The sequence below is a fragment of the Acipenser ruthenus genome, unplaced genomic scaffold (assembly GCF_902713425.1).
Source record: "Acipenser ruthenus unplaced genomic scaffold, fAciRut3.2 maternal haplotype, whole genome shotgun sequence".
Classification (NCBI taxonomy): domain Eukaryota; kingdom Metazoa; phylum Chordata; class Actinopteri; order Acipenseriformes; family Acipenseridae; genus Acipenser; species Acipenser ruthenus.
In genome coordinates this window covers 47164-63540 of record NW_026708374.1, presented here as the reverse complement: position 1 = coordinate 63540, position 16377 = coordinate 47164, and the positions used below count along the sequence as shown (strand labels likewise).

At 50.2% G+C, this 16377-nt stretch overlaps 2 protein-coding genes across 6 annotated transcripts; both read right to left on the bottom strand.

Annotated features, from left to right (window-relative positions):
* Window positions 1–839: 839 nt before the first annotated feature.
* LOC117964971 (transmembrane protein 272-like) lies at window positions 840–5101 on the bottom strand. Its single transcript, XM_059021030.1, has 5 exons — window positions 4604–5101; window positions 3307–3394; window positions 2960–3010; window positions 2023–2226; window positions 840–1537 (listed from the first exon to the last, which is right to left on the bottom strand). Exons 2-5 carry the CDS (start codon window positions 3371–3373, stop codon window positions 1329–1331), a joined length of 531 nt encoding a protein of 176 aa, XP_058877013.1. The 5' UTR covers window positions 3374–3394; window positions 4604–5101; the 3' UTR covers window positions 840–1328.
* A 311-nt stretch (window positions 5102–5412) lies between these two features.
* LOC117970217 (calpain-5-like) lies at window positions 5413–16228 on the bottom strand. 5 transcript variants are annotated; one of them, XM_059021036.1, is made up of 13 exons: window positions 15110–16228; window positions 11167–11342; window positions 9722–9853; window positions 9173–9399; window positions 8703–8895; window positions 8420–8613; window positions 8175–8252; window positions 7809–8004; window positions 7573–7695; window positions 7263–7459; window positions 7043–7167; window positions 6776–6979; window positions 5413–6451 (listed from the first exon to the last, which is right to left on the bottom strand). In XM_059021036.1, exons 2-13 carry the CDS (start codon window positions 11329–11331, stop codon window positions 6390–6392), a joined length of 1896 nt encoding a protein of 631 aa, XP_058877019.1. In that variant the 5' UTR covers window positions 11332–11342; window positions 15110–16228; the 3' UTR covers window positions 5413–6389. The 5 variants fall into 5 exon arrangements, with proteins under 5 accessions (XP_058877019.1, XP_058877014.1, XP_058877017.1 ...); XM_059021031.1 differs by having other exon boundaries at window positions 6828–6979; window positions 15110–16222; XM_059021034.1 differs by having other exon boundaries at window positions 6828–6964; window positions 15110–16221.
* Between the last annotated feature and the right edge of the window lie 149 nt (window positions 16229–16377).

Sequence of the window (16377 nt, the reverse complement as noted above, 5' to 3'; positions counted from 1 at the left end):
GTTGAATCGATGCATGAGATGAGAGCCCAGTTTGGAGTCTGCTGCTGCCGCTGTCCCAGGAAAAAACAAAGAAAGAAATCCAAAAAGAGCCAGATGGCCAGTGCATCTTTCTTTCCCTGAAAAACCAACCAAGCGTGGAGTTCTTAGGGAACCCCGACCCCGACCCCGACCCCCCCTGTACAGCATAATCCTGTGTTGGGGTTTGGTTTAATCAAAAACACTTCTCTTTAAGTATTTTTTATTTGTTTGAAATGTTGCTATGTTGTTTTATGCTACCAATTATGTATGTTATTGCCCCCATTCATTATTTTATGTGCGCACACAAGGTTACTGTGCCTTCATGGTTTTAATATAACTGTGTGTATGTCAGTTGCTTTTTATTGTTACAGTAAATAACTAAGCAGTTACAGTTTATTTATTTATTTACTTTTATTGCATTTATAGAGCACGCTTTATACAAGCTTATAACCAAACATGTCAACTTTGGAAAGCCACAAAACGACTCTTTGAAGATGGCTACCCACAAAAAACATGCAAAACATTAATTAAACACGAGGTAAAGTCTCTTCAATCTTTTATTAAAAAGCATAATAATTATAAAATTATACTTCAGTTACAATTGAAAAAACTTGCCATATACACCTTGACCGCCACGGGCAGACAGTCTTACACCTTCAATTAGCACAAGGTAAGATAAGGTAAAGTCTATGTTCATATACGATGATACTCTACAGAAGTACATCATTCTCAGTGTGTAAGCTTGTGCTTCAACATCCTTACTTTGGTAAACACACTTCTCTCACACACTCAATCGCACTCATTTTAAATAGGCAACACAGTAAAGGAGGATAAAGGATTTTATTATTGACAGACAACTTATTGTGCTAGGAGCCATACATAGAATTACATCATGATGTAAAATTACATTAGATTTTTACACCTTTGAATATGTGACAGCGTGTATACAATTATGCCTACATCATAAACCCTAATCATTTGAAAAATTTAAATACGTCAGTGAAATGACACATTAACAAACACATATAGCGTAAGAAAAAGTCATCTTCATCACTGATCTCATACACAGTAACTTCTGAAGACGTGGGGCGTGCAGCTAATGTAAAGAGTGTCTCTTCACTTTGTGAGGAATGGCAGAACAATAAAAAAAGATTTCATTTTACAAAACATAAAGGTCAGCTTGTAACAACACAGTTCTGCTTCCTGAGCTGAAGCTGATACACCATCCAACTCCTCCTTAACCATGTGGGCCTGGCTGAAAGGAAAACCTGCCCGTTACTGGCCCAGGCAGGGGGGCCGCTGGGTCCCTCCTACACGTCCTCGCTGCGTGTGCTGACGCCCCCCAAAGCACACATGCACAGCATGAGGCAGCACCCCCCCAGCAGCAGCACCCCCACAATGATGTAGACCAGCGTGGTGCTCCAAAATGCAAACAGGTACAGAGTCTTGTTGCAGTACTTCATCTCCTGACTACCAGGACTGTATGAAGGCTCATATATGGAGTAGATCCAGACATTCCCTGCAGACAAACCCAGTGGTTAAAACATGTAAATAGCAGTAATCATTATCATCCTCATCAATAATAATAATAATAATAATAATAATAATAATAATAATAATAAATCACAACACTGAACTGCTGATGAAAACACATGATAACCACACTGGCTTTCATCACAAGTTAAGTATAACAGTGACAGGGCTCTGTAATTAAATATAAAAGTTAAAACTTCACAGTACAGCCTAGACCTGCTCTGCAAGAGTGGAATCTTTATGTAAAACCTGGGCTGGGCCGGACTGCTCGGCAATAGGACTCTCCAAATCCTTTGAAACACGAGGCAAGCAAGCTGTTAAACGGGCGACATTTTCAAACAAGTTTCTCTGTGAATAGTTCAGTATTAGATAAGCTGCCTAGGAAAAAAATTGCTGAACACTGTAGCCTACAGCAGGCTCTCTGAAGCTCCCAGGAAGCTTTGCTCAGTTAAGGCTGTGCGCCACACTCACCTGTGATAAACCAAATGAACAGGAAAAGGGAGGCCAGCGAGTTCCAGGTGTTGATGAGGTTGCGGCAAAAGGTTGCCCCCTCCTCCCCCCCTTGCCCCTGGGGCACACAAGACACCAGATCCAGGACGAGCACAAACACCCCCGACACAATGAGGTATATGGGAATGTAGGGCTGCACAGGACAGTCGTTCCAGTACAGAGACCCTGCAACACACCCAAGAGTCTCTCAATACAGACCCTGCAACACACCCAAGAGTCTCTCAATACAGACCCTGCAACACACCCAAGAGTCTCTCAATACAGACCCTGCAACACACCCAAGAGTCTCTCAATACAGACCCTGCAACACACCCAAGAGTCTCTCAATACAGACCCTGCAACACACCCAAGAGTCTCTCAATACAGACCCTGCAACACACCCAAGAGTCTCTCAATACAGACCCTGCAACACACCCAAGAGTCTCTCAATACAGACCCTGCAACACACCCAAGAGTCTCTCAATACAGACCCTGCAACACACCCAAGAGTCTCTCAATACAGACCCTGCAACACACCCAAGAGTCTCTCAATACAGACCCTGCAACACACCCAAGAGTCTCTCAATACAGACCCTGCAACACACCCAACAGTCTCTCAATACAGACCCTGCAACACACCCAAGAGTCTCTCAATACAGACCCTGCAACACACCCAAGAGTCTCTCAATACAGACCCTGCAACACACCCAAGAGTCTCTCAATACAGACCCTGCAACACACCCAACAGTCTCTCAATACAGACCCTGCAACACACCCAACAGTCTCTCAATACAGACCCTGCAACACACCCAACAGTCTCTCAATACAGACCCTGCAACACACAACAGCATCCTCCAGGTTTACAGCTCAAAGCTTCCTCCCTGACACGGATCACGTGCAGTAGAGGGAATATTCTCACCTATAGCAATCTGAGCGATTGGCAGGGCGGTCGCGATGATCTTGGACAGCACTGCGATGGAAACAAAGAGAAGTCATGAGGTCATGGTTCCAGACCTTGCAATGCACAGGCCAGCTGCAACACAAAAACTAAAACATCACTGCACATCCCCTGCAGCACCAGGGAAAGGATCAGGGACACAGCACTGTCACACAGTTTGGAAGGCTGTTCAGTCCCAGCTCTTAGAATTCACCACACAAGCTCAAAGCAGGTAAAGCAAGTTTACATAAAACTGGTAAAAATTGAATTTGGTTTAATCAAAGCAGCATTTTAAATTCAAATCCATGAATATGCTCTAAAAATCTCACCGGAGACCCTGGGAGGCACAGAGGGGGGGCTGGGCATGCGGTTCAGCAGGTTCCTGCGATCATCCATCTTCACCAGCAGCTCAGAGTCCTGAAGAACATCAGCATTACTCACTGAGGCACTCATAGCAGCGTCACAGCTTTATCACATGAGATCTTTATAAGAGCAACAGCAAAAACCACACCACTCAACAGACCAGCACACACACACACACAGACAAACAGGAAACTAAAAACCCTTTCACAACAATCTGCATGAAAGAAAGAGAGCACAAGAAAGAGAGAGGAGAGGGAGAGTAAGAAGAGAGGGAGAGCACGAGTAAGAATTCTTCACCAGCTGGTTTCCATTCATTGCAGAGCAGGAGTGTAAATAAAGCATCTCCAGGCTGTGCTGCAGCTTAGGAAGCAAAGCTCTTTAATAGAGTGTCCTGTGCTGCCTGAGAGAGCACAGTTATCATAGCAAAGTGTTATCACATCTGTCCTAATAATAAAAAAAAATAGTGCAAACTGTGCACTGCTTAATGAATATATGACCGTTACACAAGACTGGTTTAATACTCTCATCAATAACCCAAATGAACCTCGCCCTGCGTCTCTCAGGGCTCCAGCGCTTCAATCACATGACTGCTTCAGTTTGGTAACACTATTTCACAAACAAGATGAGAGGCAGAGATATACAGAGGGGGGGGGGAGGCAGAGATATACAGAGGGGGGGGAGGCAGAGATATACAGAGGGGGGAGGGGGAGGCAGAGATATACACGGGGGGGGGGGGGGGGGAGGCAGAGATATACAGAGGGAGGGGGGGGGAGGCAGAGATATACACGGGGGGGGGGGGGGGGGGGAGGCAGAGATATACAGAGGGGGGAGGGGGAGGGGGAGGGGGAAGCTTCATTATACCAGCTCGGCCAAACCTGGTTGAAGACTAAACTATACTTAGAAATCAAAAGCAAGGATTTCAGTTTTAAAACGGCACACCATTAGTTTTAGTTAACATTTCAGAGTATACGGAATGCATCGTGTAGCATTGTAAACTGCAGCACCCCCCTCAATGTACTACAGTGAGCATATATTATATGCAGAGATGACAGAAAACATACGCGGTGTAAAACTGGAGAAGGTGCGGTAGGGCTTTAGATCGAGACATTTCAACACGGCTCCGCTGTTGAAATAAACTTTGTTTCAACAAGCTAGGGCCTACAGCGAGAAACAAAAACGAAAACAAAAAAACGAGGAAGAGCGAGTTTTCGGAAAGCAAAAGCAAGTACTGTTTTTATTTTGTTTTAATTAAAAGTTTCTGACCTGCTTTAATTCGTGTTCCTGTTTCTTCTCTCGGCTTTCTCTGTCGAGGGCGGAGCTGCAACTAAGCGCAGCTCATCGACGCAGTGAAAGTAGAATCGAAACTGCGTGACTTCTAACCCTGATAAAACTCACACGATGCGAAACGGGCTGTCCTAAAGACTTACTCTGTGCTACAGCGCGCTGACATGCGCTCATAAACAACACATCTATAATATAGAAAACACACGGACCCGCCCTTCTGTAACGTGGAAACATGTGATCGACGTGTCTGCTGTTTTTGATTAAACCGCAGACTCAGCTGCCCTGTGCGGTCTCTGCCTTTGTGTGGGTCGGCTGCACTCGCCCTCGTCTCTTCACTCGCCCGCTCGTCCATCAGAAAACGGCAGAGAGCCGCGGGACAAAGAAAAGTCACAGAAATACAAATGTTATAAAATAAACAGATACAAGTTTAAAGTCAAATTGCCAAACAGTGCGGTCCTGGGACTCAGCTGCTGCAACTGAGGTGCTGCTGGCGTTGCTAAGCAACCGGAAAAGCCCTTAACGCGTTACACGTGTTGCTAGTTGAACTATCAGGGCCAGACCTTTTTTCAATATATCAAGTCTCTGTAAATGCCCTCTATAATAAAACTGGTAAACTACCAAACATGTTATTAGAAATGTGTGTGTGTTTGTGTGTGTGTGTGTAGGGGGCTGATTGGTGTGTGTGTGGGGGGGGGGGGGGGGCTGCTTGGTGTGTGTTGGTGTGGTGGAGGGGGGGCAGTTTGGCTGCATATCCCTGTTCATGTTTTCACACAAAACTTTTCCTTTAAAGTATTTTTATTTTTATAAAGGTACAAATATTTCACAAAGGCAGCAGTCTCACATAATCACTTATTGATACTGTTTATCCACGTCTGGCATTTGTCTTTCTAATAAAGTTACCAGTAATCCTGAATCTCAATAGTTACATTGAGTACAGACAGTCCTGTCACAGCAAGACGTTACAATGAGGGTCCAGCACTCTCATTACATTGAGTACAGACAGTCCTGTCACAGCAGGACGTTACAATGAGGGTCCAGCACTCTCATTACATTGAGTACAGACAGTCCTGTCACAGCAGGACGTTACAATGAGGGTCCAGCACTCTCATTACATTGAGTACAGACAGTCCTGTCACAGCAAGACGTTACAATGAGGGTCCAGCACTCTCATTACATTGAGTACAGACAGTCCTGTCACAGCAGGACGTTACAATGAGGGTCCAGCACTCTCATTACATTGAGTACAGACAGTCCTGTCACAGCAGGACGTTACAATGAGGGTCCAGCACTCTCATTACATTGAGTACAGACAGTCCTGTCACAGCAGGACGTTACAATGAGGGTCCAGCACTCTCATTACATTGAGTACAGACAGTCCTGTCACAGCAGGACGTTACAATGAGGGTCCAGCACTCTCATTACATTGAGTACAGACAGTCCTGTCACAGCAGGACGTTACAATGAGGGTCCAGCACTCTCATTACATTGAGTACAGACAGTCCTGTCACAGCAGGACGTTACAATGAGGGTCCAGCATTCATTTCAATGGCTCAGTGTTGCATTGTGGTGTCTTGGCCAGTTGATAGATTGTCACTCATTGAGGTTTCAGGTACATCCAGTGTTGCAGTGTGTTGCATGGCCAGCAGATGGCACTCAGAGCTCAGTCAGATTGTCACTAGAGGATGTTTCAATGAGGACTGAGCCAGTGGTTCTGTGTTTTGACTTGTCCTGTAAACTCAGCACGTGGATCCTCCCTATTTCATTCTCAGCAGCTTCGACAGAAACCCGGCCGAGTAACGCATCCTGGAGCACTCCCTTCGACCACACCTGCACAGCACAGAGAGTGAGAGAGTGAACACACACCTGCACAGCACAGAGAGTGAGAGAGTGAACACACACCTGCACAGCACAGAGAGTGAGAGAGTGAACACACACCTGCACAGCACAGAGAGTGAGAGAGTGAACACACACCTGCACAGCACAGAGAGTGAGAGAGTGAACACACACCTGCACAGCACAGAGAGTGAGAGAGTGAACACACACCTGCACAGCACAGAGAGTGAGAGAGTGAACACACACCTGCACAGCACAGAGAGTGAGAGAGTGAACACACACCTGCACAGCACAGAGAGTGAGAGAGTGAACACAGACCTGTACAACACCGTGTGAGTGTGCGAGGAGTATGTAAAGTGTTGGTGCGCACCTCGATCCTGATTGGTCTCCTCGGATTCTGCCGGTAGAACACAGCCTTCAGGTCAAATTCCGGCCTGCTGGTGGATTTGAACACGCGTGACTTTACCGTGTTCCCTTCACACCTCATCACAGCGTACACGTCAGGGTCTGTGGATACAAACACTGAGAGAGAGAAGCCAGGACTGCAGCACCATGAGAGAGAGAGAGAGAGAGAGAGAGTCTCACCTCTAGCAGCCCCCCTGGGTCTCAGCCCTGCTGCACTCTGCAGGTTGATGGTTGTGACTCGACGCAGATCCCCACCCAAACAGCAGCTCCAGAGTGAGGGGTGGGGCTGGTCCAGAGCCAGCTCCCTGAGAGAGAGAACAGAAAACACAGAGTGACACAGAGAGGCACACTAACTCACTCACTCACTCACTCACTCACTCTCACTCTCTCACTCTCTCACCTCAAGCTGGCAGGTGTCTTAGTGAAGAGCCGCAGCAGGAAGCTGGCCTGGGCCCCGGGTGCGAAGGTGGTTGTTATGATGATGTAGCGGCCCTGAGTGAGCTCTGCACGCAGGAACACGCTGCGGGAGTCCATGTACACTGAGCTCGCTGCCTTGGGGGGGATCATGTGCAGCCGACACTCGCGATTCACCTCCACCTGCCAGAGAGACAGCCGTCAGGGGCACCCCTTTCCCTCTCCCTCTCCCTCTCCCTCTCTCCCTCTCCCTCTCCCTCTCTCCCTGTCCCCTCTCCCTCTCTCCCCCCTCTCACCCGGAACACCTCGAAGCCGATGGCCAGGTTCTCTCCTCCTCCCTCGCTCCTCAGCGCTCGCTTGTCCTCCTGCTGCAGACAGATCAGAGCCGTGTCCGACTCGCGCTCCACGTCAAACATGAACTGAGAACCAGAACACAACACAGGAGACTGGTTCAGGAGCATCTCTTTCTCTCTCCCCTCTCTCATTGCCAGTCCCCCTCTCTCCTCTCCTCTCCCCCTCGCCCTCTCCTCACCTGTGGGTTCTGCAGGAAGCTGGCTCTGTTGTTGATGCAGCCCCCGCTGCGGTTGCTCAGCTCGGTCTCTCCTCTCCTCCACTCTCCGAGCAGCTTTGCCTCCAGCCAGCTCTTGTGGAAGCTCAGCAGCGTTGTGTTGATTCTCCGGCACACGACCATGTCTGTGAAATAGCGGCAGAAATCCTCAAAGTCCATCCTGAAAAAAAACAATCACATAAAAACTCTGACCTACCCTATCCATCAATAATAATAATAATAATAATAATAATAATAATAATAATAATGATGATGATGATGATGATGATGATGATGATGATGATGATGATGATGATGATGATGATGATGATGATGCAGGCAGTCATTTACCAGAACTCGCCATCGTCTCGGACTGTGACTCCCATCTTCTCTCTCTCACTCTTACTGATCTGCTGCCACTGCTGTGACCTGAAGAGGGAGATAAACACATTAACACAGAGCCATGGCCAGCGAGCCTGGACAGACATACACACACAAGCAGAGACACACACTGAGAGTTATACTGTACAGACAGACAGACAGAGAGAAAAGGAGAGATGGACAAACAGAGAGCTGGATAGACAGACAGGACTGACTCGTCGCTCCAGGCCCCGCTCCACTCAGTGGTACCCCAGGGGTTCCTCATGCGGATCATGTAGAGCCGGCTGGTTCTGAAGAGGGAGAGCAGGCCGGTCCCCAGGCGCACCTTCCTGACATCCGTCACTCCGTACGCATGACCTTTCACCAGACCACAGCCCAGTCGAGACTCCAGAGCCTCCCCCTGCATGGGCTGGAGAGAGGAGAGGAGATGAGAGAGGAATGGAGAGGTGACCATAGAGAGGAGAGATAAGAACTCGTACAGAGGAGGGAGGTACTGACCCGAATGGAGCAGCTGATGAGCGCTCCTCTGGAGTGGGCCTTGGTCAGGTTCTGGTAGAGCTGCTTCCTCTTGTCCAGGTCCTCTACGAAACCGTCCCGGTCCAAACAGATCGGTTCTGAGATCCCTCCTGTGAAATCAACCAGTGCCTCAGCCGTGTTTCCGCCTTCCAGAGCCTCGTAGCATCCATTCAACCTGAGAGGGGATGGGGAGAGAGGAGAGGAGAGGAGAGGAGGAGAGAGGTGAGAGAGACACCTTCCAGAGCCTCGTAGCATCCATTCAACATGAGAGGGGATGGGGAGAGCGGAGAGGAGAGGAGAGGAGAGGGGGAGAGAGGTGAGAGAGACACCTTCCAGAGCCTCGCAGCATCCATTCAAATTGAGAGGGAGGGAGAGGTAGAGTTAGACGTAGTGGGATAGAGGGAGGGGGAGGGGGAGGGGGAGAAGAACGGAGAGACAGGGCTCCCTCTTACTTGGCGTATGCTTTCTCCAGCAGCGCGCACCAGAACTCAGCCTTGTTACTGGAGCTGCAGAACAGCAGCCCCCCCACCTCGCTGACGGGGAGCCGGTCATCAATCACCACGTCCGTCCAGAAGCCCAAGCGCCAGAACCGGAAGTGAAAGATCCCGGCGTGGCGCTCCGGACGCCTCGGATTCCAGTCCTGCTCGCGGTGAGACGGGATCACCTGGGAAAGAGGGAGCTGGGATTACCCGGGAATCAGAAAGGGGGGCTGGGATTACCCGGGAATCAGAAAGGGGGGCTGGGATTACCCGGGAATCAGAAAGGGGGGCTGGGATTACCCGGGAATCAGAAAGGGGGGCTGGGATTACCCGGGAATCAGAAAGGGGGGCTGGGATTACCCGGGAATCAGAAAGGGGGGCTGGGATTACCCGGGAATCAGAAAGGGGGGCTGGGATTACCCGGGAATCAGAAAGGCAGGGGGAGGCAATGCGAGGGGATTTTTGCTTTATTCACAGATGTGTTGCAGATAGTTTCTGGAGGGCGATGGTTCTCTCGCTCACCTTCTTCCAGACAGATGGCTGTGTGGCGAGACAGGAAGTAGCCGCCACCAGCCAGCAGTTTCCCAGACTGCCCTGGTGTAGGTCACGGGCGCTGATTCCATCCACAAAGAGGCGCGGGGCCCTGCAGAGCTCCTGGGATACAGAGAGGAGAGAGAGGACTCTGACACACAGTAACACTGACACAAACTGACACAGGTTAGTGTGTCTCTCCTGTGCTGCACGGCTTGTTCATGCTGGTGTTTCGATTGCATCGCTGACACAGTGCCCGGGTAGCATTAGAGACAGTGTGCAGGGCTGGAGGAGCGGCACACGCTCTGCCTGTCTGCTCTCCTCTTCAATTTACATTTACAGACTCAGCAAGTAACATGAGATGCAATCCTGGAGCGAGAGACGGGTCTGGTATCAAAACAGCAATCAGCAAGATCACAGCAAGCACACGCACACACACACACGCGCACACACACACACACTCACACACTCACACACTGACACTCACACTGACACAATGACACACAGACACAGACACGCACACTGACACTGACACGCCCACACACACACACACTCACACACACACTCACACTGACACTCACTCACACAGACACACTCACACAGTGAGAAACTCACACTCAGTGTGTGTCTGTTCCGCACAGTGACAGATTGCTCCTGGTCTCAGTGTGTGTCAGTGTGTAGCTCTGTGACAGATTGCTCCTGGTCTCAGTGTGTGTCGTTGTGTAGCTCTGTGACAGATTGCTCCTGGTCTCAGTGTGTGTCGTTGTGTAGCTCTGTGACAGATTGCTCCTGGTCTCAGTGTGTGTCAGTGTGTAGCTCTGTGACAGATTGCTCCTGGTCTCAGTGTGTGTCAGTGTGTAGCTCTGTGACAGATTGCTCCTGGTCTCAGTGTGTGTCGTTGTGTAGCTCTGTGACAGATTGCTCCTGGTCTCAGTGTGTGTCGTTGTGTAGCTCTGTGACAGATTGCTCCTGGTCTCAGTGTGTGTCAGTGTGTAGCTCTGTGACAGATTGCTCCTGGTCTCAGTGTGTGTCAGTGTGTAGCTCTGTGACAGATTGCTCCTGGTCTCAGTGTGTGTCAGTGTGTAGCTCTGTGACAGATTGCTCCTGGTCTCAGTGTGTGTCGTTGTGTAGCTCTGTGACAGATTGCTCCTGGTCTCAGTGTGTGTCAGTGTGTAGCTCTGTGACAGATTGCTCCTGGCGTCAGTGTTGCAGGTTTGGTCTCAGTTATGAGGGTGACAGATGTCCCAGTATAATTTAACTCCCAGCATGTGGTGTCTTAAAATAACAGGGTGTCGAATCAGTAATAGAGCGAGCCGGCTCAGACTGATAACTGCAGAGCACATTAACCCCTTTGAGACCAGGACCGGGGGGTTAGACTGGGGGGGGGGGGGTAGTTAACGCAGCTCTCTGCCCCCCTGCCCCTGACAGCTGGTTACCTGGGGTCTCTTCCACTGCAGGTCTGCAGGGGGTGCTCTCCTGTAGAACAGGGACTCTGCACACGGGGGGAACAGGGGGTCCTCAAACTGCACCCCTCGATTCAGGCAACTGCGCTTCAGCTTGTGATAGTTCTGACCTTTGAAATGCCTCACACGCTCCGACATCCTGAATACTCCTGGAAAACAGAGAGAGAGAGAGAGATTAGGGTCATGTGTTCAGGTAATAACCATGTCTCTTATGGTATAAGAGTCTCTCTCATTACAGATTCACTGTCAACTTGCCCAATCAAAGCACTCACCAGAGACAGAGCAGCTCAGTTAGACTCTATGAGCACGTGCAGGAGTGTGGAGCTCAGTTTAGACTCTGTGAGCGCGTGCAGGAGTGTGCAGCTCAGTTTAGACTCTGTGAGCGCGTGCAGGAGTGTGTAGCTCAGTTAGACTCTATGAGCGCGTGCAGGAGTGTGCAGCTCAGTTTAGACTCTGTGAGCGCGTGCAGGAGTGTGCAGCTCAGTTTAGACTCTGTGGAGGTGTGCAGGAGTGTGCAGCTCAGTTAGACTCTGTGAGCGCGTGCAGGAGTGTGCAGCTCAGTTTAGACTCTGTGGAGGTGTGCAGGAGTGTGCAGCTCAGTTTAGACTCTGTGAGCGCGTGCAGGAGTGTGTAGCTCAGTTAGACTCTATGAGCGCGTGCAGGAGTGTGCAGCTCAGTTTAGACTCTGTGGAGGTGTGCAGGAGTGTGCAGCTCAGTTTAGACTCTGTGAGCGCGTGCAGGAGTGTGCAGCTCAGTTTAGACTCTGTGGAGGTGTGCAGGAGTGTGCAGCTCAGTTAGACTCTGTGAGCGCGTGCAGGAGTGTGCAGCTCAGTTTAGACTCTGTGAGCGCGTGCAGGAGTGTGCAGCTCAGTTTAGACTCTGTGAGCGCGTGCAGGAGTGTGCAGCTCAGTTTAGACTCTGTGGAGGTGTGCAGGAGTGTGTAGCTCAGTTTAGACTCTGTGAGCGCGTGCAGGAGTGTGCAGCTCAGTTTAGACTCTGTGAGCGCGTGCAGGAGTGTGCAGCTCAGTTTAGACTCTGTGGAGGTGTGCAGGAGTGTGCAGCTCAGTTAGACTCTGTGAGCGCGTGCAGGAGTGTGCAGCTCAGTTTAGACTCTGTGGAGGTGTGCAGGAGTGTGTAGCTCAGTTAGACTCTGTGAGCGTGTGCAGGAGTGTGCAGCTCAGTTTAGACTCTGTGGAGGTGTGCAGGAGTGTGCAGCTCAGTTTAGACTGTGAGCGTGTGCAGGAGTGTGCAGCTCAGTTTAGACTGTGAGCGCGTGCAGGAGTGTGCAGCTCAGTTTAGACTCTGTGGAGGTGTGCAGGAGTGTGGAGCTCAGTTTAGACTCTGTGGAGGTGTGCAGGAGTGTGGAGCTCAGTTTAGACTCTGTGGAGGTGTGCAGGAGTGTGTAGCTCAGTTTAGACTCTGTGGAGGTGTGCAGGAGTGTGTAGCTCAGTTTAGACTCTGTGGAGGTGTGCAGGAGTGTGCAGCTCAGTTTAGACTCTGTGAGCGCGTGCAGGAGTGTGCAGCTCAGTTTAGACTCTGTGAGCGCGTGCAGGAGTGTGCAGCTCAGTTAGACTCTGTGGAGGTGTGCAGGAGTGTGCAGCTCAGTTTAGACTCTGTGGAGGTGTGCAGGAGTGTGCAGCTCAGTTAGACTCTGTGAGCGCGTGCAGGAGTGTGCAGCTCAGTTAGACTCTGTGGAGGTGTGCAGGAGTGTGTAGCTCAGTTTAGACTCTGTGGAGGTGTGCAGGAGTGTGCAGCTCAGTTTAGACTCTGTGAGCGTGTGCAGGAGTGTGCAGCTCAGTTTAGACTCTGTGAGCGCGTGCAGGAGTGTGCAGCTCAGTTTAGACTCTGTGGAGGTGTGCAGGAGTGTGTAGCTCAGTTTAGACTCTGTGGAGGTGTGCAGGAGTGTGCAGCTCAGTTTAGACTCTGTGAGCGCGTGCAGGAGTGTGCAGCTCAGTTTAGACTCTGTGAGCGCGTGCAGGAGTGTGCAGCTCAGTTTAGACTCTGTGGAGGTGTGCAGGAGTGTGTAGCTCAGTTTAGACTCTGTGGAGGTGTGCAGGAGTGTGCAGCTCAGTTAGACTCTGTGGAGGTGTGCAGGAGTGTGCAGCTCAGTTAGACTCTGTGGAGGTGTGCAGGAGTGTGCAGCTCATTTAGACTCTGTGGAGGTGTGCAGGAGTGTGCAGCTCAGTTAGACTCTGTGGAGGTGTGCAGGAGTGTGCAGCTCAGTTAGACTCTGTGGAGGTGTGCAGGAGTGTGCAGCTCAGTTAGACTCTGTGAGCGCGTGCAGGAGTGTGCAGCTCAGTTTAGACTCTGTGAGCGTGTGCAGGAGTGTGCAGCTCAGTTAGACTCTGTGGAGGTGTGCAGGAGTGTGCAGCTCAGTTTAGACTCTGTGGAGGTGTGCAGGAGTGTGCAGCTCAGTTTAGACTCTGTGGAGGTGTGCAGGAGTGTGTAGCTCAGTTTAGACTCTGTGGAGGTGTGCAGGAGTGTGCAGCTCAGTTTAGACTCTGTGGAGGTGTGCAGGAGTGTGTAGCTCAGTTTAGACTCTGTGGAGGTGTGCAGGAGTGTGCAGCTCAGTTAGACTCTGTGGAGGTGTGCAGGAGTGTGCAGCTCAGTTTAGACTCTGTGGAGGTGTGCAGGAGTGTGCAGCTCAGTTAGACTCTGTGGAGGTGTGCAGGAGTGTGCAGCTCAGTTAGACTCTGTGGAGGTGTGCAGGAGTGTGCAGCTCAGTTTAGACTCTGTGGAGGTGTGCAGGAGTGTGCAGCTCAGTTTAGACTCTGTGGAGGCGTGCAGGAGTGTGCAGCTCAGTTTAGACTCTGTGGAGGCGTGCAGGAGTGTGCAGCTCAGTTTAGACTCTGTGAGCGTGTGCAGGAGTGTGCAGCTCGGTTTAGACTCTGTGGAGGCGTGCAGGAGTGTGCAGCTCAGTTAGACTCTGTGGAGGTGTGCAGGAGTGTGCAGCTCAGTTTAGACTCTGTGGAGGCGTGCAGGAGTGTGCAGCTCAGTTTAGACTCTGTGGAGGTGTGCAGGAGTGTGTAGCTCAGTTTAGACTCTGTGGAGGTGTGCAGGAGTGTGCAGCTCAGTTTAGACTCTGTGGAGGTGTGCAGGAGTGTGCAGCTCAGTTTAGACTCTGTGGAGGTGTGCAGGAGTGTGCAGCTCAGTTAGACTCTGTGGAGGTGTGCAGGAGTGTGCAGCTCAGTTAGACTCTGTGGAGGTGTGCACCTCAGTGTGAAAGCTCTGGAGTTCAGGGCAGGGGTCTGTACTGACTCACGCTCTGCAGAGATCCACCAGCACTTCGCTTCAGTTTCAGTTCTTACTCCTGACCGGCCCAGCCCGTCCTTAACGACTCATTAGTTTGTGCTTCATTGGTTGTAACTCGTTTCAGATTTATGGACGACCCTCTTCGAATGTTCTATAAATGAAACTGTAGTAATCTGTGTGCATGCCAGCTGCTGGCTGGATATTTGTGGCTTCAACAATTCCCAGTTCTGTTCATAACAAGGGTCTCAGCGCTGCCCTCAGTGAAGGCATGTACCCCGTTCGATGCACAACGCGTTTCTTTACTGAAGGATTCGAAATGTAAAAACCAGAATGTTTATTCAAGGCCTCCTGCATTTACCAGAGTGTTCTCTAACCACTTCCTAACATTGCCAGTTAAGATTGTATCTGAAAAAGATTCCCAGAATAAAAGTGTAACATGGTGTATTGAAGCACAGTGAAAGCATAGGCACGTACCCTGTGGTAAATGCATAGTATAACCATGGGAAAACTTACTGTGCAAATCTACCGTGGTAAACTTTTCTAAGGGAGTCAGTGGAGAGGACACAGCTTCACTTTTAACAAACTAATTATAAGCAGACAGAGCAGCCCCCCTCCCCCTGTCACAAACCCAGCGCTCGCCTCACCGGTCCCCCAAGTTTCTCACCTGTGTACCCGCTCGTTTAGGGGTGTAGTCCCACTCCGACAGTCCTCTTTATACAGTGCTGACACCCCAATCCCTCGTGCCCTGCAACAGTGCGCTACTGCAACTCAGTAAACAGAGCTGCACTTCCTTGTAACTGCTTATTGACACTGCCAGAGGTCTCAGTTACAGGGGAGTCGTCTCACACTGAGAGCCACACACACACACACACACACACACACACACTGAGAGCCACACACACCCTCACACACACACTGAGAGCCACACACACACAGAGCTCTCTCTCTCCCTCACACACAGAGACACACACACACACAGCTCTCTCCCTCACACACTGACACACACACACAGTTCTCTCCCTCACACAGACACACACAGACACACACACACAGCTCTCTCCCTCACACACAGAGACACACACACACAGCTCTCTCCCTCACAGAGACACACACACAGAGACACACACACACAGTTCTCTCCCTCACACACAGAGACACACACACACAGCTCTCCCCCTCACACAGAGACACACACACAGAGACACACACACACAGCTCTCTCCCTCACACAGAGACACACACACACAGCTCTCTCCCTCAAACACTGACACACACACACATACATAAATCAAATATGCTGTCCTTTTCAGCCCGTTCCCTCCAGAGACACACACATGCATTCTCACACTTGCTGTCCCACACAGGGTTCTGTGTTTTCATTGGAATACCGTCTCTGACTTCTTTCCTTCCTTCTCTTCAATGTTACGAGTCTGCTGGCTTGTTTCTGAGTTCAGAGCAGCGTTCTCTCCCTCTCCTCGTGTCCCTGACACTTGAACCTTGAGTGACAGTGCGCTGTTAACCCTTTCACTGCTGCACAGCCCAGGCAAAGACAGACAGGCAGCGTTTGCTCTGTTGTGTTAAATATTTGATCTCAAAGTAGTTTTCCAGTTGAAGATCAATGCTAGATTGTGTCGGCAGTGTGTCCAACGAGCTGTATCTCTATCTATCTGTCTATCTATATAAAGAATGTTTTACTGTTGCAGAGATTGGCAGGCTAGCCTTCGGGCAGCGCAGTGTTAAACTCTTCACTTCTTTCCGTCAATATTTCTTTCGACTCTGAACAAAGACACCCCCCCTTTTGTTCTTTTTTTAAAGTGTAATCGCACACTCCCTCTCCCTCTCCCCTCTCTCTCCTCCCTCTCCCCATGGTTGGGTGCGATACAGGCTCAGCGGTCAGACCTGATGATCCAGATTCTTATTCATGATCTCACA